The sequence below is a fragment of the Gopherus flavomarginatus genome, chromosome 1 (assembly GCF_025201925.1).
Source record: "Gopherus flavomarginatus isolate rGopFla2 chromosome 1, rGopFla2.mat.asm, whole genome shotgun sequence".
NCBI lineage: Eukaryota > Metazoa > Chordata > Testudines > Testudinidae > Gopherus > Gopherus flavomarginatus.
The window spans coordinates 248466787-248494418 of NC_066617.1; the positions used below are offsets into that span (position 1 = coordinate 248466787).

A 27632-nucleotide genomic window follows, 5' to 3' on the forward strand; every position below is an offset into this window, starting at 1 on the left:
GAACTAAAATTTGGTTTACACTATTTCCACTTTCTCTTTGATGAATGAAAGAATGGAAGGGAGCAGGGATTCTTGTCATTTTAATCTTACAGGAACATAACAAAAAGAACAGGAAGGACGGGAAATCCTGAAACTTCATTCACTTTGTCTCGTTCTAAGTAAAGATAAGCTATGAAATTCTGTATGATTTAATAATGCTCGTTAACATAGAACTGCAGTTATTGAGCCACAATAGTTTCTGGTTTACTTTCTGCTTACACAGCCGAGTGGTTAGATAATGTTTAGGTTTCAAAGCAGTGTCTAAAGGGGATATCTTTGCATGGCAGAGTTATGTGCTGGAGGATATGTGAAGAAATATTCTTGCAAATAGGATAGCAACATCTACAGCAGGTCTCTGTGTAATTGGCAAGGAAATACTTTTACTGATGGAATTCTTTCCTTGATTAATTTTTTAACTGGAAGATTTGGAATATTTTAAAAATAAAAATAATATATTGCTTTAAGCAGTGCCTTTCTTCTCGTGAATTACCATTTCTTTACAAACTGCTATCTATGTTTTGCCCCATTTAGGTGTCCGTGTCCCAAACTGTAAAGGTGGTTTCCACCACCTACTTGGCACAGTAATACTACACTTATAGTTTAGGATATGAAGTGAAAACAACCCAATACATTCTGGATTTCTGAACCGGTATGAAGAACTCTCTAAGTGTTTGACTAAAAATGCCCACTCGGTTAGATTAGTTTAGGTGTGATTGGATAGGATCAAAATAAACAGTAAAGGTACTGTGCAAGGAAGTTATGCAATGATGAGGCAGCCAAAAGCAATGTAATTTGAGATTTAAATTCAAATAAACATCCTAAACTATATTGCACTGACTAAACTAGGGGAGAGCATTAAATGGGAGAGAGCTTAAGGGAGGAGGGCTTTAAAATTCTGGGGTGCCTGCTACATAATTTAGGTCTAATGTGTCCTAGAAGAATCATGGCTTTGCTTAGGGCTGGGATTGTCTCTCCTCTGTGTTTGTACAGTCCCCAGCGCAATGGGTTCTCAATCCCAATTGGGTCCTTTGGGTGCTACCATAATATAGGCATTTAATAATAAAATGTATGATCTCTCTATGATTCAGCATGAGGGAGTTCAATGGGTGTGAGTCTGTTACTGAGGAGGCTCAGTCCCCTGCAACTGAGAGTTTCATCCTGGGTATCATTACTACCTGAAGAGCACAGCTGTCATGGTATGTCATTGTTGCTAAGAGGTGATTCTTAAGGGCTTGTCTATGCAGAGCAGCAGTGCGCACTAGAAGGGAGTGATTTCTAAAGTGCACCAGTGTGTTACATGCTAAATGGCCTGGGTAGATCCTGCTGGCACAACTAAAAGTTCCCTACTGCGTGTTAATCTAACATTGTTTGAAACAGCACTACCTTAATGTTCACTACGGAATTTTTAGTTCGTGCCAGCAGGTTCTACACAGACCAGTTAGTGAGTAACACATTGGTGTGCTTTAGAAAACATACCGCTCTGGTAAGCATTGCTACTCCATGTAGACAAGACCAAAGACATCCTGGACAAAGATCATTCAGAGTCCTGAAGAACAGGATCAAGGCCCTACACCAGAAAAGGTAGAAGTGGACAGAGAGTCTGAACTGCGTGTGTAGAGCAATGGTGTGAAATGTTTTCATTAAATGATGTGAAATGTTTGCCTTACTTAGGAGAGGGGCTGCAATGTATCATATCATCTGAAACTTTGTGTGGCATTGACTTTCAGCAACAGATACTGTACATTGCAGTAGCCAAGCCTGAAGCTGACTAATGCATGGATTTCCATGGCCAGGTCAAATTTCCCCAATCAATTTTTACACTTTCCCCACATTACTATATAGTATCTATTGGGCACTCCTTTGAGCACCAACGTGACACCTAGCCACAATGAAACTATACAGTAGGTATGCTTTCTTCACAATCTGTCTGCTTGTTGGGAGGAGGATATTCATTTATTTCTATTTGCAGCAATAAATTGAGAAGTGTAAAAAATTCTATTGCTTAAAACAATAAATGCTAAATATACGTTGAGGGGATTTTATCATCCAACTATAATGCTTCCTGTAACTTAAAAAAATACTCTGAGCGGAAAGTCAGTTGTTGGCAGCTAGTGTTTCTTTTTTCTGTTTGTCAGATCTCATTAAGTGTTCTGCTTTTACATTTAATCTTGTTATCTCAACACTAAGTTTCTTGGCTGAAAAATCATTTATTCCAGGTATCAAATGTTTCATTACAGTGAACAAATGTAAGATTGCTGTCAGCACAGAAGATAGCACTATGCCAAAAAAAAAAAAAAAATCAGCATTTGCTTCAGATTCTAAAACCTGAGCTGCTGAGGTTCCAGGGGGTTAGGTTTCTCAGAGCAAGTGAAATTAGATTGATTCGTAACAAGAAAGATAGAAGCTCTGAAATTCATTAAAAGGCACATTTATGTCTTATTATTCATACACACTCCTTGTTCTTTTGAGAAGATTAACATATTTTATGTACCTACCCAATTACTAATTGATAGTAAATTCTTAGAGGATGATGAACAAGGGAAAAAATGTTAAGGACTCTCAGTATAATATTAAAGACAAGGAATCCATTTAGTAACTTCTGTCGTGGAGGGGTCCTGCCTTTTATATTAGAAGTTCCTCAAGAGAAGTATATTTTCTTCATCTGGTCTATCTAATTAGTATCAGATTCAGATTCTGTTTGCGAATCTTACCCTAGAATCAGATGTTATGGTTTATGGTGGAACAGAGAGATATTCTGGACATTGTGTAACCTGCTTTGGTTCTAGTTTCTACTACATGTTTTTCCTTAATTCTGCCTCAGCACTGTAATCTTATTTAAATGGTTTTCAGCATGTGTCTGTAGCTATTTAGCTTGTTCAATCTTAAGTAATAAACACATTAGGCTCAGGGATAACTTTGATTTCATTAACTGTTTTAAACCTGTCATATTCTCTCCATTTTCTAATGATGATTGATATTGCTTGTCTTCTGTGGTATTGTCTTACCTTATATATCTGGCACCTTCTCTTTTACTGTTTAGGTAACAATACAACTTCTACCACAACAATTAAAAAAAAAAAGACTATCTTGAATGTTGTCACCAGTTTTGCGTTTGTAGCCAAATTAATTTAAGTGGATTTTAAGGATTTTTATGGCAGAGCTTGACCTAATATTTTTAGTCCTGTCCCACACCATTTAATGTCATCCTGAGAAGGAATGGGTGAAGGAACTGGTTGGCATCCAGCACTGATCCAAGTGGTGTCTTGGTGGGTTTTTGTTTTGTTTTTGTTTCTCCCCTTTATCTTGTCCTTTAGGGATCAGTTTTCTACCTCCTAAAGCATCTAATCTCCTTTGAAGTGAAGGCCATTGTTGCTTTAAAAGCTAGCCGGCAGGTAATCTTGGAATGGGGGTGGTATGAAATTAATTTGAGTGTTAAGGGCCTGCACAAGACTTTGAAGACAACATAAAGTTTACGTAGGGGGATGCTTAGTGTTTGTGACAGGGTGGGCTAGACCCAGAGGCCCCAGCTGGAGGGCTCAGGGTCCTACTATACCCCATCTCAGAAAGGAACAGTAGAGAAATTGTCCCAGCTGCCTAGAGTGGCTGTGGGAGGAAGCAGCCAATCAGAGCCTAGCAGGGCCATATAAAAGAAGCTGCAGCGCTAGGGTCAGTCAGTTGCTGTCTGGAGCTGGAGAGTGAGGACCATAAGGCATCAGTAACAGCATTTGTTCTGTACCAGAGCCTGGCAGTAGTACATCATAATACCTAGATTCTGAGGCATTTATCTACACCTCCAGTTTTATAGGCTAAAAGAAAATTATATCTCCCTAGAATTATTGGAGCCTGTCAAAAATAGTGGCTAAACAAGAGCCATCTGACGTTTGTCAAAGGCTTTGTGAAAGCTTAAATAAAGTTCCTCACAAGAGGCTGTTAAAATCAGGGGTGATAGGCATAAGTATTGTCATGGATTAGAAACAGGCTATGAGATAAGAACACATTAGGAATGTGCGGACAGATTTCAGTGTGGCAGAGGATTACATGGGAGGTCGCAGTAGGGTGGCCCAAGATCTATTTTAGCACAATTAATTTAATGTATTTATTAATGAGCTGAGAAATAGTGAAAATTTGCAGATGATACACAATTTAGATTATTCACTAGAAAAGATATGGAGACCCTTCACCTCTCCATTTCACAAATGAGCAGTACAATGGCACACAAAAAAATGGTTGGCAAATACACATAAGAAGGAATAACAAACAACTACACTTCCACCTTACTATCTTCTAAATTAACTGTAACTGCTCAAGAAAAAGGCCTGGGCATCATTGTGAACAGTTCAGTAAAAATGGAACTTCAAAGTGCAGCAGTAATTTTTTGTTTGTTTGTTTTAAAGGTGGAATGCATAAAAATGAATGGAAGACAATGCCAACATATTATAATGCCACTTTGTAGAAATCTATGGTACACCCTTTCCTGGAATACTGTGCTCTCAGAGGCATGGAAAGATTTTCATATGAAAGAGGGATTGAACTGGGGCTCTCAGAAAGACTGGAGCTATGAGTAGACAATATATGTTAGAGAGACAAGGTGGACGAGGTAATATCTTTTATTGAACCAACTTCTGTTGGTGAAAAAGACAAGCTTTTGAGCTACACAGTGCTCTTCAGGTCTGGGAAAGGTACTCAGAGTATCACAGCTCAATACAAGGTGTCAGAGGCAGGAACTAGATTACATGGACCTGATATGGCAGTTCCTCTGTTCCTAATTAAGGGGGAGCTACTCTCTGTCCCTGGCATGTGTTCAAACACTCTTACAGTATATCCATCCTTAACAAGGCATTTGGCATTCTAGTCCAAGATCTCACTTCCTGTGGCAGATAGTATACAGGTGTGATAGTTGCCAAATGTGTGGGAGATTAGGAAATGCTTGAAGTGCAATGCCTTTTAAACAATAAAAAATAATGAAAAGTTGCTAGGCACTATAGCCTGCAGGACTGTTCTCTCATTCTTTGTCTTGTAACACTTATATAGCACCACTGATTACAAATGCATTTGAACTTCATTCACTTCCATAGTTAAATTAGAAAAGATCAAGAGTAGCAGTCACATGTGAAAGTGTTCTTGAGTTACTGCCTGCATAGCCAACAAACTTTTCAGATCTGTGATCCAGTGTTTTGTACTACATTACTGCATTCTTGGTTTCAAAGCAATTCATACTCATTAGTAGGAAAAGTTAAATGCTAGTTTCAGACTGATGGTGGAGGGAATAAGGAATGTATCTACAGCCAGTGTGAAAATTATCTGCCGTTGTTAGGCTATCATGTTTTACACTTAGAGCTCTTATTAATCTGCAGTGATCTTTATTGAAAGAGAGGATGCAACCATAATTTTCATTCCGTCTCTTATAAACTGGGCACAGGGAAGGGACAGCTAAGAAAGATACACCTCTGCCCCATTACCTGACATTTTATTGTTTGATGTGTATGCTAAATAAATACATAGATGCTGTGTAACTCTGACACCAGTGGAGTCAAAGCAACAATGAATTAGATACATAGGTCCAGATTTTTAAAAGTATTTAGGTGTCACTGTGCTTAGGGTTTAGGAGCCCAACTTTCATTTTAAAAAGAGATGACACCTAATGCTTAAACCCCTTTTTGAAAATGAGTTTTAGGCTCCTGAACCAGTTAGATGTTGCAATCTCTGAGTGCAGCAATACCTAAATACCTTTAAAAATCTGGGTCATAATCTTTAACAGTAATTCTAAAAGTTACCAGGTCTTCTGTGTTTTGATCTGGTTAAAAATCTATTCAGGATCTTCATATACAAAACCTTTTTAAGGAATACGTGTAAAGTACATAAAATGGCAAACTTTTTTCCATTTCAGAATCTTGTTCTGTTGGCATAGGTGGTGTCAAGGAAGAACAACGGCAGTGTCAATTGCAATGTAACAACAATGGCAACCATCTAGGATACTGTGCTGTGTCATTTCATTAAGTATTATGTACTGGTAGTTTAGGAAAGTGTCAAAAGTAGCTATTTCCCATTTGCAGTAGGTGTTTTGCAAAGTTAATATCTTGGCTGTTTTAAAAATAAATTTCTTTTAAAATACCAAAGGGAATAATTTACATTAATGCTTTTTAAAAAGCATTTTATTTTAACTAGAGTTTGTTAAACAGGCACCTATTCTTTTTTCCCCTTGCTCCTAACAAAAATAAGTTACCAATTAACTCATTTCAAGAAATAGAGAGGTTTAATGAGCAGATTTTAGATTAACAACATATATCTTAATGTTTCAGCTAGATAAATCTTTGAAGTGACAAAGAAATTCAGTTGCAAAATAGAAGGTTTATAATGGCTGGGCAGAGAGACAACTATTGTATACAACAGATATCACTAGATAATGTGTCACTATAAAAGCTCACTTTAAGGAAACAAGAATGTCCTCTCCCCACACTCTATTTGAGGCTAAGTTTTTTGTGGTGACACTAGCTTAGTGGGTTTTTTACTGGAATTCATTTGAGTTGTGTATTTTTGGCTCTTGGGTCTAAGTTTCACATGCAGCACCACAAAAAGTTCATCCTTATAAGTCACAGTAGTTGTTAGTGGTCATTGGGGAGAGGAAAAACACTTGTATGCTGGGTTTCTTTAAAGAGTAATTCCCAAAGATGTTCGTGACTCTTTATATATTTGCATTACAATGTGTGCAAATATTTTCATTGCTTCTTTTGAAGGCTAGATTGGGCTGATACAGGGTGGCACATAGTTGTGGGGCCTCAGGAACAGTGCAAGGAAGGAGTTGTGCCTCAGCGGGACTGGCCATTTCCTTTCCTGTCCTACCCTCGCCCCTGGAGGTGGGGTACAAATCTATTACTGGCCTTCTTCAGTAGCAGGTAACTAACTCCCTCCCCTGCAATAGTTAAGCTGAACTGATTGGTGCACTGCGATGGGGGAGGAGCCATGGCCAACCCATCTGTCAAGGGTAGGAGTAATGGGTGTACAGAACCTATTTACCCCAATGTACTCACGCCCACAAGGTAGGTAGTCCATTTAGAGGCTGAAAGGAAGGTGTCTTGTTCCTTTTTATGCCACCACCAAACCACACAGCCTAGCCTGTGATCTAGCCCTTAATAATTGTTATCCAGCCACATGACCTCTTCATCACCCTTTTTGTGGCCATCTGATTTTTCTAAAGAGAGAGAATTTGAGAATACCTTGGTGATTTTTCACGAAGACTCTGTGGTCCAGCCTAAAATCCAAACAGACTAGACTGAGACATCCCTACCTGGTCAGTGTTTTGATGTATTTCCTGTACATGTCTCTTTGTCAGGAATGAAAAGAAATATATGAACAGATATTGGAAAGAAGTAGAAGTTGGCGACTTTGTTCAGCTTCGTTGTAATGAAATCATACCTGCTGACATATTGCTGCTCTCTTCAAGTGACCCTGATGGGCTGTGTCATATAGAAACTGCTAACCTGGATGGGGAGACCAATTTAAAACAAAGACAGGTAGTGAGGAGATTCTTAGAGTTGGTAAGTCAACATCTTTCATTTTTATTTAAAATAATGGTTTGTTTAAACTCAATAAGTGATTCACCAATCCAAAAGCACACCAATCAATTAACCTTTCTTCTTCTAGCAGGACTGGTGCTCCCCTGCAATTAGAATTAAACTGTTAGGATATGCCAACAGTTACCTCAGATACCATTATGCAGTTATTGCTACATTTTTCCCTGTATTTGAAAATGGAGATATTTGGTAATTGTGTGGGACAGGCAAATGTTACTTTTTTTTTTAATGACTTGTATTGTATTTTGGTTTTTGTATCACATTTTCAACTGTTCTTTCTGTAGATAGTTTTCAACATAGAAAATAACTATTTTTCATGTCTGTGGGCCAAATCACTTTCAACTGGAAATTCTACATAAAAATCCATGTCCCAGTATGTCCCTCTAACTTTAAAGGTACAGCATGCATGTATTTTAATGGTGTATTTTCAGCTGGTGAGAGCACGAGCTACAAAAGTTGCCTCACTGCTCTCTTGTTGGCATTCATCTCTCCACAACAGCATTGTGCATGCAAATAAACGAACAAACCCAGAAGGTCGGGAATGGGAGGTGCTTTGTATGAAATGATTGGAAAACTAGCTTGACTTTTACTTAATCTAGCGACTGTACTTGAGTATTAATCATATGTAACATAGTGATAATAGCACTTCTCTAACTCACAAGGGTGCTGTGATTGTGAGGCACTCCAATACTGCAGTAATGGGGCCCATGTAAGTACCAAATATAGATTGAAGTCAATGACAAAACTGCCATTTATTTCAACGAAAGCCCCTCCTAAAGTCAAATATTGAAAAAGAGCTCCAAAGAAAACAGCACATGACCACCTCCTCCTAGAATAACGCAGAAAGACTAAATACCCAAGTCCTGGTTTCAATGTCAATTAAGTTGTCAGCAGCATGCGTACCTGAAATTTCAAAGTCTAGTGCAACTGCATCATCCTGTAATTCCCTCAGCAATATGCTAGCAGTCCTTATTAAAGTACTGGCCAAAACCCCTGGCATGTGATGTCACTGTATGTGTCTCACTAATATGAGAAGAGTCTTTACAACCTTTGAAAAACTTGCCCTGGTGAGTGTTGAACAGTGATATGTCAGAGGCAGTTCCTCTGTGTCCCTTTTTTAGACAACCAAATGACAGGGAAGATTGGAGTGGGTTCTCTGTTCCTAAAATGAAGTTCACTTCTTCTCTGGACCCAGCTAAATCATCCCCATCAGAGATAGTTTATTCCTGGGGCTCAGAAATATGTTTCTGAAGAGCATATTTTTTCCGCCAAATGTTAAGTATCATTGTAAAAGAAATCCCGTAGGAGCCTGTCCCCAAATTCCCTATAAGAAGTCCACCCCATACCATTAATTCATTGAAGCTGAATGCTGCTACATTATCAGTATGTACAGTAAAATTAGTCTTAATACGTCTGTTGCCATGTGGCACTGGCTCATTTCACAGCACTCTCGTATAAATGGGAAACAAATGAATAGATTGTGCAATCCTTCCTCCCTCCTCTTTATAGCACACACACGTCACAGGCCGAGGGCAAGATGTGGGATCCCGTTGTTAAAATATCAGCAGCACATCACAGGATTTGAGCTAACATTCCTGTAGCAAGCATGGAGAAAGATTTAATATCAATACTTTGCATTTATGTTATTAGGCAAAATGAGTTTTTTCTTGAATGTGTGAAGTAGGTCAAGAAGTCACTATGGCTTTCATTTTACAGACAGGGAAGCTGAGAGAGAGGGCCAAATTCTTTAGTACCCTTTCCTGTGCTGGGCATGAGGAAGAGAGGAGGTGGCATGCCACATGAGATGGGAAAGCCACTTTCAAGACTCCCAAATTCTGTCCCAGTTCAGAGTCCCTACCTTGTTCCCACCCATGCAATTTACAGCATGCCAGGTCTACTCTAAGTTGCATGCCATAAAGAGCTATGTCACCAATACAGACTAGCCAGGGTGTAGTGCTTGACACTCATGCCTCTTCTAGACACCAACACATTCTCATGTGTCAGGGTCAGACTGAGAAGCCTGTGCAGAGCTGTTATGCCAGCTCTATTTTGGTCTGAGAACTCCCCTGCAAAGAGGTATGATCTTCCAGGGCAGTCTGTACCCTCTTTATGTCCTCTGCTCATACAGGCGTATGCAGGGCCCAGACAGTGACTTTCCCAAAACTAGAGAGAGTCAGAATTCCTGCCTGCCAGTCCTGTGCTCAGAAAATACCGTTTTCTTACCGGAACAACATCTGTCCACCAGAGATTGGATGGGTCCCTTGTCAGCAGTACTCTGAATCACAGCAAGCAACTACAGTGGCAGTCCTGAGACTGAGGATGCAGCACTTTGCAGGCCTTATCACACTCTAAACAAATGTGAAGAAGGCTCATGAAGATCCTAGAATTGTTTCTGCAGCATTTGTGGCTGCTATTGGTCTTCTCAGCTGGTGAATCCCAAGAACCTAATCTTTGTGATGGAGTATCTAGAAATATAAATTATTTCAATTCTGCCTTGATTTGTCTGAATAAAAATTAGTATGTTGGGAACACTATTGTTACTTAGTATTGTTTGTATGTTAATAAATGTGATACTTCTGACATAAAACCTATACTTTCTGTATATGATCATATGTCCCATTGATACTCAAATTGTGAAATCAATCCTTGACGCTGTACACGATTTTAATTTCATGGGCTGTATTGCCATTTCTCTGGCTTTTGAAAAATCTAATTTGAATGTGTGATTCTTTGGTATACATTTACATCAGGTAGGTTAGCAAATAAACGATCAGTTAAGCAAGTAGGTGAGAGATTCGTTTGCGTAATTGCAGTTTAAAGATCTGATTCTCCTGAAACCAATCAATATTTGAAGTGCTACTGCACAGTAATTGAGTTTACTAATCTTTTTTCCTCATTTTGCCATGAATTTATGAGGCAATTTCTTTTTAAGTTTTTTTTTTTACTGATTTGCACTTAACCAGTAGCTTTTATTTCAGTATCCCTGTATGTCTGATCTTATGTAAACAAATCTTTGGAGAACAATTCTATTTAAAATTAATAAAGCAGCTCATGAAATGGAATATTTCAGAAATTTTTATTTTTCTTTTAACTTGTCATGATACTCAGTGCTGGGTTTTTTTAAATGGTTCTTCTGGGAAGGAAAATATAGGCAGGGATTTTTCAAAGGCATTTGTGCCTTAGAAATTCTCCCCCTTAATATTTAGGTACTGTAGTCTCTGGACCTAGATACTATGGAGATTGTTATATTAAAAAACCTTAAAATAATCAGAAATTTCCTTTCATATAATTTGCCTTTAGATCAGAAAAATATAGGGGATTTATTTCATACTGGGGCATGGATCGGATCAATGTGTGTATTGAGACACATTGGAAAGTTAAGCTGAGAATACTTTGCTATACCCAAGTTCTGAGTGACCTAAAGTTCTAGCAGTGAACAACCAGCACTCTTTTCGGAAAAGCTTAGTGTATCTTGGTGATATACCAAGTTCCTTCTAAACGTTAACCCACCCTATTTGTTCCTTATGTCACAGCAAACATTTGAGTGTGCTGTACCTAATAGGAGACACATTGTGCAAGAAAAATCAATGTGTTTTCTGTATTACTGTGCAGCCTGTTTTACCACCACACCCTCTTTAATTGCTTATGGAATGTTGCACATGTGTTTAAAATATTTTGTCCAACCACTCTTCTGAGAGCAGCTAAGCAGATGCAGCCTTCATTACAGGAATCAATCCTTCCTTTCAGGTTTCATAAGGACGATTTAGAATATTTTGCTAGTATTAATCTAGATTCATGAAAAACATTTACAGTCTTAATGCACTGCAGAATGAAACAACCCAAATATTTGTATCTAGTGTGTTCCTAACAAAATCCACAAAGGCTCTTTTAGATGTTGTTCATCAGATTATGGTTCATAAAATCACTGGCCATGTTGTGGGACATAGGTGGAGAGCATCAATTCGGCAGGAGCCCCAGGACAAGGCTCTGAGGGGAGTGCATATTGGAGCAGCAGCAGTACCACCCTTTGAAAAGCTGGACTGTGTTTCTCTTCATACCTGGACAGTGGAGGATCATGTCTTAACTCCTTGTCATAAACAGATAGTTAAGGGTTAATAAAACAGGAGTACTTCATGTCTCTTTTGACTGTAAAGGGTTAACAAGTTCAGTGAGCCTGGCTGTCACCTGACCAGAGGACCAATCAGGGGACAGGATACTTTCAAATCTTGAGGGAGGAAAGTTTGTGTGTGTGCTGTTAGTGTTTGGTTGTTGTTCTCTCTGGGTTCTGAGTGACCAGACGTGCAACCAGGTTTCTCTCCAATCTCTCTGATACAGTCTCTTATATGTCCAGAATAGTAAGTACTAGGTAGATAAAGTGAGTTCGGCTTATGTTTGTTTTCTTTATTTGCAAATGTGTATTTGGCTGGAAGGAGTTCAATTTTGTATTTTGCTGAAAGGATGTTAATTTGTGCTTGTATACTTAGGCTGGGAGGGTATTCCCAGTATATACAGCTGAAAGACCCTGTAACATATTCCATCTTAAATTTACAAAGATAATTTTTACTGTTTTTCTTTCTTTAATTAAAAGCTTTTCTTGTTTAAGAACCTGATTGAGGTTTTTTTTTCTGGTGTGAGACCCCAGGGGACGGGGTCTGGATTCACCAGGGAATTGGTGGGGAGAAAGGAGGGAAGGAGGAGAGAGAGGTTAATTTCTCTCTGTGTTAGAATTACTTTCTCTCTCAGAGAGAGTCTGGGAGGGGGAGAGAGAAGGAGGGGGGGAAGGTGAATTTTCCCCTCTGTTTAAGATTCAAGGAGTTTGAATCACAGTGATCTTCCAGGGTAACCCAGGGAGGGGAAGCCTGGGAGAGGCAACAGTGGGGGAAAGGGTTTACTTTCCTTGTGTTAAGATCCAGAGGTCTGGGCCTTGGGGGTCCCCGGGAAAAGTTTTGGGGGGACCAGAGTGTACCAGGCACTGGAATTCCTGGTTGGTGGCAGCACTACAGGTTCTAAGCTGGTAATTAAGCTTAAAGGAATTCATGCTGGTACCCCATCTTTTGGACGCTAAGGTTCAGAGTGGGGATTTATACCATGACACCCCTACCCTCTTTCTTTCTGAAGAGCTAGGCCTTGTCTACACACAATTGTGTACTGGTTTGATTAAATAAATTTAGATGAAGTGGTTCTGCTAAACCAGTGAAAATTCCTGTGTGGAGGCACATTTATTTTGGTTTATTTTTGACACTTTGAATTCAAACTTTCCTGTTTCAATTTAACTTAAGTCAGTAAAAAAATCAATTTGCAAGTCCTAATCAACTTAAGCTAAACTGGAAATAAATATGGTCTAAACCTAAATAAGAACATCCACACATAGCCTTCTGCATTGGTTTAACTACACTAGTTTAAAGTAACTCCCTAAAGTTAAACCAGTGCACTAGCTGTATGTTTGAGGTCAGGTCTACACTACAAAGTTTTGCGAGCGTAGCTGTGTCAGGATGTGGGGGGAAGGGGAAATCACACCCCTAACCAACATAACTTTGCCAGCAAAACTCCCAATATAGCCACAGCCTATACTAGCACAAGGAGTGCTTTTGCCAGTATAGCTTGTTATTTGGGGAGAAAATTTAACTGTAGTGGCAAAAGAACTCCTTTTGCTGCTGTAAGCTGTGTTTCCACAAAGGGGATGGCCTTTATAATATTGACTAGCCCTGAGAGATTGTGGCTGAACCCCATGAAAGGACAAGGAGGGTAAAAGAAGGATCCTTAATTCTCTTTCCTTTTCCTGCCCATTCCATCCATCCATAGAGGGCCAGCCTCAGTCTAGCTCTGTGTGTACCTATCTGAAAGGACTAGTAAAAATACTAAATTCTAATGAATAATTAGATGGAGATTGACTAATCATAATGCTTGGTCTTATTTAGAGGTGTGCATACTTTGGATGGACATGAGCAGGCCGCACAACATTTCTAGCAACTTTCTGGTGTAATTCTGTCTGCACTCTTTAAAAAAAAAAAAAAAAAAAAAAAAAGTTAATGGAGCTAAGTAAAGTTACTTTAAAATTCCAGATATGTGAATGTTAAAATAGCAGACTAATGCTCTATCCCACACACTTTGCCAAAATTAGATTCACCATTGGGAAAAGAGAGTTTTTAAAAAAAAACCACAACAAGCAAAAAAGAGAAACCAACTTCCTCATTTTGTATCTGCTGTACTGCAATGTAGTTCAGCTAAAAGAATAGTCAGTTTTTAGGTTAAGCTTTCAGTGAAACATGTCTTTTTCAGAATTCCCAAACTTGACATGTCACTCTGTATTATATAGGCTTTTTGTTATGCAACACAAAAGCTAACACATCAAGCCCATTCAAAACCACAGTTCAAAGGCAGGCTTTTAATTTTCACCATGTCAGTAGTAGTAAAACCTTCCAAAGCAACACAAATGTATTTTTTAAAAGTTGAAACAGGGTGAAAAGCACACCATTCGTACTGCTGTACCATATCCTTTCAGGTAATGCTGTGTTCAGAGACACCTTCTGAGAAAATTGTTGATGTCTCTAATTATAAAAATATATTTCTAACAAGATGATATAGCAACTAGCAAGACAAAGTAAAACAGCAACAAATAGAACATCTTATTGAGTATAAAATTTAAAGTGGGTCCTTAGCAAGTGGAAGGATTATAAATCTGTTTACATTTAGAATTTTTTGTTAATATAATAGTTTAGCACTTTTTCACTCCTTCACTACCTTTGCGTTGTTGTCTTGTGATTACTTTTGCAGTGGCAGGGGGAAGTTATGCAAATGATCAAAGAATAGTTCAGTTCCTATGTGTTCGATGTGAAATGAGTTGATTGTCTCATTCTGGTTTCCAGTGTGTAAGTGTCCACATCGCTATTGGCAGTCTCATTCCAGAGGCTAAGGATTTGAGTAGGTATAGGTCAAAATTTTCAAACCTGTCATTTAACCCAAGGCTCCTAAATAAATGGTGTGGGTTTTTTTTTCAAAAGCACTTAGCACTTGGCATCTCCAGTTGACATAGGCCACCTTTACTTTTGTGCTCAAATATGGGTTATGGGGCCTAACTTAAAGTATCCAGGGTTGAAAATCCTACTCATGGAGACTGACATACCCTTGTGTTCCTAAAGGTGGTTCCTTCACCCCAGGGTCAAGGTGCAGGGGTAAAGCTAGGGGGAGGGGGAGAGGGAGGTAGATGTGTAATGCTACTGTGCATGTATATATCTGCTCTGTGGAGAAATAGGAGACTTCATAATCCAGGAGGTCAGTTTGGCACCTCTACATTACAGTTTTTCAGATGGAAAAATTAAACATTTCAGATCTGGGGAAAAAATGTTAAATTAATTTTCTGCTACAAAAGGAGTAAATTTTTAAATTTAAAGCATGTTTAGAGCAGGTTTTTTGGCCTTTTCTTTAAATTTTCCTGGTTGTTGCTGGTTCGAGCTGTCAACTCCAATGTTTCATGGCTGTTTTGCATCATTTAAATATGGCTTTCTTTAACAAAACCAAATGTCGTGGTTGGTTACTCCTTAGTCGTAGATACTAACTGCTGTGCCTGTTGGGAAGGGGAAATCATTTTATAATATCTATTACCAAATATGATATTTTCTTATCAAACACTGAGCATTTTTGAATTCAGGACCAGAGTAAGGCTACGTCTACACTAGCACTTTTATTGGTGTAACTTATGTCACTCAGGGGTATGAAAAGACCCCTCCTAAGTGTCATAAGTTACATCGATAGAAGCGTTGGTATGCCCAGCGCTATGTCGGCAGGAGACGGTCTCCCATCAAGATATCTACTGCTGCTCATTGGAGGTGGTTTAATTATATCAACAGCAGAGCTCTCTCTCATCAGCATAGAGTGGCTACATGAGTAATTTTACAGAGTCACAGCTGCATCGGTACAGTACTAGCGTAGACGTGGCCTAAGGCACTCTGGAGCCCTAGGAGCAGCATGACACGCAGTTCCCCATGGCATTGCCCCTAGTGCCCCACTCCCATTCCATAGCCACACCCTCACATGGAGGGGCAATGGCAAGGGCTCCTCCCACTCCACAGAGGTAAGCTCAGCAGCATGGGACCACCTCTATTTCATGAAACCACAACTGGGCTTCACAGGCTCCATTTCTCCTCCAAAAAGGTAGAGGAGGCAGCAGAGAGGTTGTGTTTCTAAAGCATGGCTCGTGGGCTTGTCAACATTTACGCAACAAGGAACTCACGTTAATTAGTAAAACAGACACTTAGCTAGGTCCAGACAACAGCATCGCAGAAATGTTAACTTACCCAGAGTGGTTCTCAAGTTCCCCAACTCTCTCAGATATGGTGTATGTCAACTACAGAGTTATTAATCATAGATTTATTATTAATCCTCTCATCTTCCCTGCTCCTCCCTCAGCAGAGCTATCATAGAGGTCCTTGGCTCTGGTATTATGTGAGGATGGGGTCTTCTTAATACTATAATAGCATCAGGAACACTAGTTCAGCAAGTCTGTGATAATGGATGTTGTTCAAAAAAATATGATTCCAGGCTAAGGCTTTATGCCAGTTTCTGAATTGGAGAGCATTGTTATTACTTAGTTATATAACCTAGAAATTAGAGACTATAATGGAAAGACTGGCACAAATGTAACAGCGGTGTCATCACTAATGGTATCCTGTAATAGTCAAATCTGATGCTCTATTTTCATTATCCATATTAGAACTGTTCTGTTTTCTCCAACAGCGAGAACTGGAATCTCACAGAAGCAGAGGGTCCCTGCAGGTTACAGATTTCACCCATTTGCAAAATAAGATTAGAATCAGCCTATATAAACACTTCTTCTGTGTAATGTCGTGAAATAAACTCTTTTATCTAAATTGCATTTCTGAGATGGAAATGCAATAGGTACATCTAGCTTCACTATTCACATCTGGTATCCAATTAATCTCAGAATTTACTATTTATAAAGGACATTTCCATCACCTGTCACTGCTTTGTGCTGTTGGGGCTCTGGAGTTCCATTTTAAAATTGTGCAGCAAAGAGAAAGCAAGAGAGCTGTGTGCCAGCACCAATGAAAGAGCCTATCTTACAATTTCCAAGAGAACTCATGAAATATCAGAGAAACATAAATACATGGAAGAGTTGCACCCCTACCCTCTGACTGATCCTCTTCATGTGAGGGCAGAGACCCTTCTTCCTCCCTTTCTTCTCTCCTTCCCTTTCGTTTTGGCAGATCTTTGTGGGAGAGGACAGAGTATGCCCAAGGGCTCCCCTCTTGCCAGCAGCTTGGTTTAAAAGATGAGGAGGAGGCTTAACAATGCACTTTTCCTGCTTCCTGCTTTTTTTTTTCTTTTCCCAGCAACAGTTCTACTCATGAGTAGTCTGAGCAGCCCTCACCCCTGACTATTAGGGATATGTCTACACAGCTCGCAGGAGCTTCCCTGTCCCAGTCAGCATACTCAAGTTAGCACTCTAAAAACAGCTGTGTAGACATTGCTTTGAAGCTATGGCTCAGGGTGGAACTTAAGCCCTGAAGCCCACCTGTCTCCCAAGGCTACAGAGCCTGAGCTGTCTGAAGTTATGTTTAGAGCCGCTAGTGTGAGCCCCACAAGCCCAAGTCTCTTGACCCAGGCTGGGAGGTTTGCTGCCACAGGCTGTGTAGATACACCCTAGGAGGCTGTGGTGACGGCAGCAGCAGCAGGCCCCTTTATTTTTGGAAGCTTTCTTAGGCCTTAGTGCTGTCAAATTAAAATTTTGTGCAAATTAAAATTAAAATACGGCATAACACACAGCATGTGAGATTTTAATTTAGCAGTTTTGACAGCCAGCAGAAAAACTGGGAGAGGTGTTGAGCAACAGTATCAAGCAAAGGTGAGGAGAGCATGGACTACTGGGGAGTTATGAGGACATGGACAAGGTATGGAAGAATATCAGTGTATCCTCTTGGAGGGGTTGTGAGGATGAAATTAGTAAGAGTTTATAAGGTAACAGCCCATGTTGCACACACAACTTTTTCAAACACTAAAGCTCTGGTCTCTGTTTTTATTCAAAGGTTGGGCTAATGTTTGGGTTGGTTCTTGTTAAATATAAACCAGTTAATCCATTCCACTGTCTGGCCTTTGGTAGCTATGGTCTCCACATTCTTAACCTTCAGTCAAGTTCTGGATCCATATTTGGGAAGCTACTTCAACCATGAAATGCTCTTTTTCCTCATAACTACCGCCTTACAGTGTTAGTCTCCTTTAGGTGCGAAGACAAGTGAGGAACAAATGGTGTGTGTTTAAACGTGTATATCAGATCAGAAGCTGACTGGAACCATTCACTGGAACAGAGCTGGAACAGACACCGGGTAGCATCAAGTGTGGAACAGCCGTGGGCTATGACAACATATCTCCAGAATTCCTAAAAAACCTTGGCCACCGTGCTGGCTTTGACTTGTTAAATTCTTCACCAGGGTCATCAGTGAAAGGAGGCTACTGAAGATATGGCTCACTGCAAAAGTCATTGGCCTCCTAAAGCCTGGAAAGGATCCAAGTCAAGCATCAAGCTATCGTCCCATATCTTTATTGTTGGTGTGCTTCAAGGCACTGGAGCACCTGGTCCTATAGCGCATATTACCCGATGTGGAGAGAATTTTGAGCCCTAACCAAACCAGCTTTTGCCGAAGCCATAGCACATATGATCAAGTACTCACGCTGACCACATTTGTTGAAAATGGCTTCCAGGCAAACTTGAAAACAGGCGCTGTTTTCATTGATCTAACAGTGGCGTACGATATGGTATGGCACACTGAGCTGCTCGTGAAAGTATCACAGGTTCTGCTACCTTGGGTTACAGGCGTCGAACTGTTCCTCCATGATAGGCAGCTCAGAGTCCATGTGAGGGAGAGGATGAGTGCTTGGAGATGGCAGAGCAATGGGCTACCCCAGGCATCTGTGCTTTCGGCAACCCTGTTCAACCTTTACATCAATGACCTGCCAACAACAGAGTCATGAAAGTTCATTTAGCAGACATCTGTTGTGATACCCAGGTCCAGACGTTCCACAAACTTGATGCCATCTTAAACCAAGACATGACAAAGTTAGCTGACTACTGTAAGATTTGGCGCCTCCAGCCAAGTATCATAAAAACAGTCTCCAGTTTGTTCCATCTTCATCACGCCAATGCAACCCGAGAACTGATCTGAATGGTCAGAAGATGAAGCATGAAATAGAACTGGTCTATCTAGGTGTGACCTTAGATCACCCACTGAGTTACCATGCCCACCTGAAGAAGACAGCAGCTAAAGTTAAGATGAGCAACAATCTTCTTAGCAAACTGGCAGGTTCTTCATGGGGTGCTCGTGCTCCAACTCTGCAAACGTCAGCTCTTGCCGCCTCATATTCGGTAGCGAAGTACTGCGCACCAGTATGGAGCCGATCGTCACACACAAAACTGGCAGATAAGCAGTTACATGCCGCCATGCGTATCATCTCCAGAACCCTGCGTCTGACTCCACTTCCAGGACTCCCAGTTCTGAGCAATATTGCTCCTCCTCATTTCAGACGAAAGGTTGCCACTGGCATGTTTCTGGAGAAACTACATGCCAACTCAAGCCTGCTGCTACACAATGACCTTTTAAAACCACCAGCTGCACATTTGCCACCACATCGCCCATTATGGTCTCATCCGCCACACCAGGATGTTAGGGCGGAAACACTCTGGTGAGAGGAATGGATATATGTTATAATCCCCAGCCAGTCCCTGGTCACTGACCACACAATTTGCCTGTCTGGTTTTGGCGTGCCCCATCACCAATGGTCCCTGTTGAACAGCTTCTGGACTGGGCAAGATCTCTGTGCAATCAACCAGTATCGCTGGGGCCTTCATGACAGCTCTTTGTTTAGCTGTAGCACAACACAGACAATGATGCACATTGTCCATGAATGCCTACTGACTAGGTTCAGCAGTGGCCTAGAAGAACTGCATCACACCACTGAAGATGCCATCACTTGGCTAGATGACTATGCACACGCTAAATAAATAGAGGACTCACTACACCAAAGCACTTCAGAAGCTCTTCACTAGCTCACTACTCTGGACTTGGTTATTAGAACATTGCTTATCCTCTCGCTTGCCGTACAAAACAATAAGTTTGTGCTCAGTCATCTGTCTTGTTCACATCTCTCTGGCAGCTGTGTAATATTTAATGTTCTGCTCAAGACCTCACCGATGCATAGGATCATATGAAAAAAAATGCTCATAAACGTTCTACATGTGTCAACTTCTTGGTTAGTGGATTGTCCCATGTCTGGCTAAGATCTTTTCACCAAATTGCTACATAGGAATGGTGAAGTACTTCTCAGGAACATCAAATTTTCCTGCATATTGAATATTGCTCAGATGACTCATAATATTTTCCATTAGATCTGGCCCCAAGTGTTTTTGGCTTGTGAAACTATACATCCTTGTTCTCTTTAAACAAACATTGGCTGAAAAAGAATCTAGTTATAGTAGTAGTCAATGAGGAAAACAAAGCTGTTAAATTCTGATTTACTGTTTGGTCCCCCCACCCCAAATACCATAGATCAAACAGCTTTTTTTTCCCTTGTGAACTAGCAGCATAGATAAATTCTGTTGCTAATGCTAATGTTGTTTAGACATTTTAAAATGATCACTACTTTAATATATAAACAAGTGCTAAGAGTGCAGTCTGCATGTTTTGGATAAATAACATCATTATGTAATTCAGACTGCACATTAATAAAATGCTAGATTAATTTTAGACAGTATATGAAGTAGCTTACTGTATAAGGCAATAATAACATGGGAAAATATATCAACACTGAATATGTTTTTGTTATTTTTGTGAACTTTTGAATTAGAGTTTTGACTACTTGCATATCTTCCCTCCCCCCCCAAAAAAATCTTAAAGCCTCCATCACAGCTATTATCCTTCAAGGAGAGGACTGAATTAACACCAATTAACACCAGATGCTCTGGCTAGTGGCCAGAAAAGTCACAGTTGTGTAATATGAGATTATTTTCCCCCATCCCCATGTACAAGGGGTTGAGTACATTCCTCCAGTATCCTGCCAGCTCATGCCATTCCGGGGAGGGTCTGGACTAGGACCAGAAATCAAACTCGATTTTGTCCGTCCCTAATGCAGGTTCGGTGAATTATTTAATTGAGAGAGGAAAATGAACACCAGACAAATGTAAATTTCAAAACACCACGTGGCTGTTTATTAACAGGGAGAAAATCACAACTTGGGCTGGGGAGGAGCACGTTTACCAACTAACAGTACTATTGGAACAAGAAACCTTTACACAACCTGAAGCAATCTATTTACATTTATTAACAAGGAACCAAGTGATTCAAAATTAACCGCTCTGTAAAACCAGGTAAACGAATATATCAAATAAAACAAACTGTGTGCACACTGACCAAACACTATTACCAAACCAAATACAACACCAATTAACTTCAACAGCAGTTATTATAGCGACTTAGTTCTTATATACCATATATGCACAACTTTACATTAGATAACAATATATGCAGTTCTGTACCAAATAAGAGAGGGGAAAAAAGAATAGGCTAAGCAAAGCACAGAGAGGAAAATTAGAAAGCAAGTACCCTATTCCAGGCGCAGCTGACCAGCAGAACAGACACCAGAAGCATACCGAATCCATATGATGAAAAAGCAATAAAACGACACGTCCCGAGCCGGCTATATCCGGAGGAGACCCCTGGCCGAAGGGTTGATCAGGTCCTTCAGTTAGTACGTGGATACTCCTGCAGATCCTGGCACGAGGCATGGTTTTATTCAAAGGCCCTTTTTACACTTGTCAGGATTTGATTGGTCCCTAGCTCCTACGCCCTCCAGGTTCCGAGCTGTTGCCCCCTATGTAGATAGGATTTGCACACGGCACACTAGAAGCTGCACCCAGCACACTAGCATAGTTTTGCACACAACCCCAATCTGACCGTTTGAACTGAACTACTATTGGTCAGATTGGGCCCTTTTGCCCACGGCACGCTGGTGTTATGCACACAACACTAACCTGACCCCTGGGTTACCAGGCAGAAGAGCGAGAGACTGCACACGACACTCGCCTGACCCTTAGGTGACCAGTAAAAAGAGCGAGGAAAAATGCACATGGCACTCTAATGTTGCACACCGCACCACGGTGCTGCACACAGTACCAGTGTGACCTTTGGATGACCGACAATTGGCCATACAGACACCATGTTGGAAAAAGACCTTAGGGCTGCGACAAATTTTTTAATGTGGTAGACTAGAGCAGACCAGACCACTGAATGAGAACATTTTAATAGTAAATATACATCATTATTTAACATAAAACTGTCTCACTTGGCAAGGCAATGGGCTTTGCTTCCTAAGATATGACAGTTTAGAGGGTTGCCAGCAGTACCATGCTATGTCTGCACTTTGAGTGAGGGGTGTGATTCCCGGCTTGTATACACATACTTGCCCTTGGTCAGTGTTGCCCCTGCCCATGCTGCCACAGCCATGGTGCTGTTTATTCCTGAGCTACCTCAAGTATGTGCAGATAAGCTGCGAATCACATGCCTCAGTCAAAGTGTAGATGTAGCCTCTGGAGGGTTGACAGTGAACTGTAGGATGATCCTGTGGTTAAGGCACTGATCTGGGTCTTAGGAGAACTGAGTTCAATTTCTGGCTTTGCCTCAGACTTTCTGCAAGATCCTAGGTAAGTCATTTGATCCTTCTATATCTTAGTTCCCTATCTGTAAAATGGGGATAAAAATATTTCCTTTCTCTCAAGTCTTTTTAGGTTGTAAGCTCTTCAGAGCAGGGTGGATTACAGCATCTAACACAATGGGACTCTAGTCTCAGCTGAGGGTATGTAGGTGCTAATGTAACACCACTGCTGAGTACTACCATGAAGACTGATGTACGCTGCTGTAGGGACCCTAGACTTGCGATGTATTCAGGCTTCAGTGAATCTGAACACATAAATTCCTTGCTAAACAACTTCTCCTTTTTTGTGATTAAATAGTTTTTTAAGGGTGGAAAATAAAATCCATTGGGAGAGGAAAAATACTAGGGGGTGGCTGATGGGGATTTTTTGCATGTGACTATATAAATTTAACCTTATACAATCAAAATACTTATTTGTACACTAGGAATTACAGTCTTTGATAGTAGACGGCAGTCTTCATTTGGCCTCATTCTCCTAGCAACACCTTCAGATTGCTGTTCTTATACAAGAATATAGACACAGTCGCCTCTCACTTGCTGATGTATTAGGACCAGCATAAAAAGGAGCAAAACTTTGATCAGCATGAAACCTTGTGTTAACTTAGTAACTTCTTTATATGCATCTAAAGCAACTTCATGCAGGCAGTATTTAATGTATTTGCTCATTCATTTACAAAAAGGCAATTTCATGTCAAAACTGTCAGCATCTGTAATACAATACAATGTATCTACACTTTCATTTCACAAGGAAAGGAAGAAGCCATCTGATTTATTTATGAGCTAAAGAGCTTTAGCAGTAAATCAGAATTGCTTACCTCAGACTATTACTGTAATTGGATTTTCCCCTATCCCGGATGCTAGCTGGTTAAAGGTTATAGTGGTATATTTTTAAGGAAATTGTAGGAGAACTCAAGTATACAAGCCGCAGTGAAAGGTAGAATTTTAGTTCCAAAAAGGAGTCATATAGGAAAATTATACACCAGGCAGGACAAAACAAATATGCTTTATGGTGCTGATGTGGAAGTCTGCTAATATTACTTCTTTCAGATCTTGACAGGATCTTTGTTTAGATAGACTTTGTTCTTGATGTAAAATGGACTTTTTTTTAAAGCTGTTGGCTTTGTTGGCAGATGTTCCTGGGAGGAAGGAAATATATTCCATAAACTTGCAATTTCTGTAAAAGCTAATGTAGCTACACAGCTTTGGAACCATACTCTGTTTGCTGAGTTCAGCGGCCATGGAGAGTTTTCATTTGATTAGCTTGGCCTTTGGTGTTAAGTGTCTCTAGGATCTCCTGAGAGACGTTTATCAAAGGAATTAAGGCTTTTTTTTTTTAAGAGCGTTCAATGAAAATGTATGCTCAATAAACTAAAGCGTGCTCAAGTGACATCATTGTGTAGTATAATGAATGGTAAAATCTTTCCCTTCCCAGCCTAAATATTGTTTGTCCTTCCGTTTACGCAGAAGGTATGTCTACACTAAGATAAAAAACCTGCAGCACTAAGTCTCAGAGCCCAGGTCAACTGACTCGGGCACAGGGCTTAGGCTGCAGGGCTATAAAATTGCAGTGTCAGTGTTTGGGCTCAGGCTCTGAGACCCACCCCCCAGAATCTGAACATCTTCACTGCAATTTTATAGCCCCACTACCCAAGCCACACAAGCCCAAGTCAGCTGACCCAGACCAGTTGCAGCTGTACCATGGGTCTTTTATCACTGTATTAGATGTACCCCTATACTTTAAAATGGTGTGACACTAACCCTTCATGTAATACGCAGCTAGGACAATAATGTGTCTTACTGAAATATCTTGAATGATTTTCATATGTTGCTGGGTTGGTGTATGTGAGAGAGATTAACTAAGTTTTCTCCTATGCATATTTTTTTATGGTGAATGACGCTGGATTGACAGTCTGGTGGACCCATTTTTCTATTTATCCACGCACCGGGATTATATGGGCAGTGCAAGATTTCCAGCCTGCTCCCTATAATGTGCCTTAGCCTGACTTGGAGGGACATCACCCAGTCCTCACTCGTGCACTTTGCTGATTGGTGGCTAAGGCATATAATGGGAAGTTCCCAGATAGTGCTAGTTGCCAAGGTAGTGTGTTTGTGGTGTGAACCCTTGAATGCTGGAAGTAGGAATGAGACTAGTCTGAGATAGGAGACAACTGAGGTGTTTGGAAGCAGACTTCAGACTTCACGGTTTGAAGACTTTTAAGAGTGTTCTCACTGGTGAACTCTCAGTTCTATCTGAAAAGTTGTCTACGCCACTCGGAAGGTGGTTAAAGGGAGTAGTAGAGGAACACATGGCCAAAGGGTTGAATGAGTAATTTATGCAATATTCTCATCTTATGTTGGCCTGGAATCTTGAGATCTGAATACTTCCATTGACTTCAGAAAACAATGTTTTTTTAAAAAATATTTAAATGTAATACATAGTGATTTTAAGTAATTAAGCACCTGAGTAGCTCCTCTGAAGTGATGTAAAATTAAGTAAATGCTCGAGTGCATAGCTGGATTGGAACCTAAATTTGTCCAACAGGACAAACTCTTCAGTTGTGTTTTCACAACATTCAGGGGGTATTTTACAACGTGGGGTTAAGACATTTTTCTACAATATCACATTGCATTACTTTCTTCTGGACGAATATTATGATGATTCTACTGATATGACAGAGAAGGCAAGAACCCAGATTTAACTGTTAGATTCCAGGTGAACGTGAGAGGCTGGCACTTTTACTCATAAACTGACCAATTTGATGTACAAGTCATTGATTCACAATAACTATGGAACCTAATAATGCTCTTTTACAGTCACTTTTCATAATGAACTACACTTAAAAAATTCAAAAGCCCAATCTGTTTGAGATAACACTAATGATTCTCCTCAGCCTGTATATTTTGACTCCCTATCTGGCTCCCAATATGTGCTCAAATTACCTATTGTGTCTTAGGTTCTTTGATGCTTGCTTTACAAGGATATGCTCTTCCTGGCAGCTCACAGTTACCCATTGTTCATGTTATTTGTTTGTTTTTCTTGGTTGGAAGTTGAATTCTGTATACAAATGTGACTCTCTCTGTCACCTGATTCTGTGGCCGTCTGAGATGCGCTATAGTCCTCCATCCCATCTTCTCAGCCTTGCTTCTTCTCTTGCTTCTCACAAATGTAACAAAGTCATAGGCGGGCATTTTGAAAATCTCACAACGCACTTAATCTGCATCTTTAGACACCTACGTGTTTTTGAAAAATCTAACCCTTGGTGACCAGAAAAAGTCCATTCATTCACTACTTATAGTCAATTATAGCCTAATAAATAATTTCCTTTGTTTAAGAAATCAGTTAGTTTTAAATGCAAAACATGTTTTGTTAAACGTTTTTACCCTTGTATATGATACATTTAAGGTAGTTTTACTTAACTGATAAATTATGGGTGGGGGAGTTGGACAATAATTATTTAATGACAGATGTTGAGATTCAAAAGTTGTGTTTCAATGGTTATAAAGCTTTATCACTATCATATGTGACTATATCACAAAGTAAATATCCCTAAATCAAACTCTAATAAGTTGTCAAGCAGCATTTTTCTTATTTTGCCTATCTGTAAATTGTTATTGTTATCAGTAGAAATAGATTTTCATTGGAACGGTGAAATTTACGTTTACCGATATATACCGATAAAAATCTAATTCTTTCAAGCCCATGTAAATGCTGTATTTGGTTGTCAATCAATATGTTCTAATGGTTGGCAACCAATGAGAATGAACTTTTCTTTAGGAAAATAAATAAAAACTACTAATGCAAAACAAGATTAAAATAAATTATTTAAATCAAGCTGCTTGCTGATTTAAATTATCGAGATAGAGTATTTAAATGGCTTTGATTTAACTCCGTCCACCCTGCGTTTAATACTTCATCCACAGGAAGCATCTCATTTCATTAATGAAAAGAAATAATTGCTCTATGATAGACCATTCTGTCTTCAACACCCTAGCCTGTTAGCTATTGGTAAATGTCCAATGACCAACTTCAGCCTCATTAGCCAGAGTATCAAGTAGAGTTTTGAGTGCTAATTAGGAGAAATAAAGAATCCTACTGTAGGTGTCTAATCAGGGCCGGCTCTAGCAATTTCGCCTCCCCAAGCATAGCGGCACGCCGCGGGGGGCGCTGTGCTGCTCACCGGTCCCGCAGCTCCGGTGGACCTCCCACAGGCTTGCCACCAGAGCCGCGGGACCAGTGGACCCACTGGAGCCGCCTGCCGCCCTCCCGGCAACTGGCAGAGCGCCCCCCACCGCATGCCGCCCCAAGCATGCGCTTGGCGCGCTGTGACCTGGATCCGGCCCTGTGTCTAATTACTCTATTGGATTAATATATCTGAGCTAGTATAAAGTAATTAAGAAATATTGCTTATATTTCAGAAAGTTCAAATTAACTTTTTCCTAATTCACAATATATGGATTTATAGTGTTCCAGACTTGTAGTTGCTTTGTTTAAATTTGAAGTATTTGAAACCTAGTAATGATACTTTGAATATTTCCAGCCTACTCAAACAAATTTGGTCTTTCCTCTCCAACCCAAAATACATGTGCTCCTCAGTCTGACTTTTTGTTTATTTCATGCCTTTGAGACTTGTGTTCTTTTACTTTGGAGGGTGGTAAATCATCCTTTTAAGGGGAGACTTTCAAAAGCACCCAAGGAATTTTGAAGCACAGGTCTCATTGACTTTCAGTGACACATTTTGATGGAGGTGCTTTTAAAAAGCCCACCCATAATATCTTATGGATGTTGTGCAAAAAAAACCCAAACAATTATGCTTATAAATTAAACGCTTAATGAAAAGATTAAATATTTAACACTTTTATGATTCCAGGACTCTGAATTTGACCCCTTGAAGTTCACCAGTGTCATTGAATGTGAGAAGCCAAACAATGACTTAAGTAGATTTCGAGGTTACATGTGAGTATTTCATATAATTACCTTCAGTCTGCAGCCCCTTCTCTATAAGACACAGTTGACTTCCAGGCTCTCCTTTTCTGGTCCCCTGCCTCATTCCCTACACTGCTTCCAACTTCTGAAACAAATGGGTCAGGAATCCTACAGAAAACAGCCTCCTTCACTACACAGCCCTGATTCATCCCCAGAGCAGGACCATCTTGTGCACTTACAGAGGTACCAGTTCTACAGGAAAAAATAGTATGTGATCATGTAATTCAAGACTGCATCACAATGCATGCACACAAGAGAGCTGAATTAAGGTTGCACAGGCAACTTTAATTCTGGCATTTCTTAACTTTGGAATGCTTTAT

General features: G+C 40.1%; 2 protein-coding genes and 1 long non-coding RNA gene across 4 annotated transcripts in view; 2 read left to right on the forward strand and 1 right to left on the reverse strand.

Moving 5' to 3' along the window:
* LOC127039054 (uncharacterized) overlaps positions 1-16895 on the reverse strand; it is a 54194-nt gene extending 37299 nt beyond the window's left edge. Inside the window, exons 1-2 of the long non-coding RNA XR_007770866.1 lie at positions 16756-16895; positions 7453-7517 (exon numbers count right to left, since the gene is read on the reverse strand). This is a non-coding gene — a long non-coding RNA (uncharacterized LOC127039054). The remainder of the gene's footprint in view (positions 1-7452; positions 7518-16755) is intronic.
* LOC127038947 (phospholipid-transporting ATPase VA-like) overlaps positions 1-27632 on the forward strand; it is a 143492-nt gene that overhangs the window by 47805 nt on the left and 68055 nt on the right. The window contains exons 2-3 of one of the 2 annotated variants that reach the window (XM_050931976.1): positions 7370-7574; positions 27197-27282. In XM_050931976.1, the coding sequence (XP_050787933.1) occupies positions 7370-7574; positions 27197-27282 (291 nt within the window). The remainder of the gene's footprint in view (positions 1-7369; positions 7575-27196; positions 27283-27632) is intronic. The other variant, XM_050931986.1, reaches the window with a different exon arrangement.
* Positions 17510-27632, forward strand: part of LOC127043515 (phospholipid-transporting ATPase VA-like) — an 84766-nt gene continuing 74643 nt past the window's right edge. The window contains exons 1-2 of the mRNA XM_050937375.1: positions 17510-17518; positions 27197-27282. Of these exons, the coding sequence (XP_050793332.1) occupies positions 17510-17518; positions 27197-27282 (95 nt within the window). The remainder of the gene's footprint in view (positions 17519-27196; positions 27283-27632) is intronic.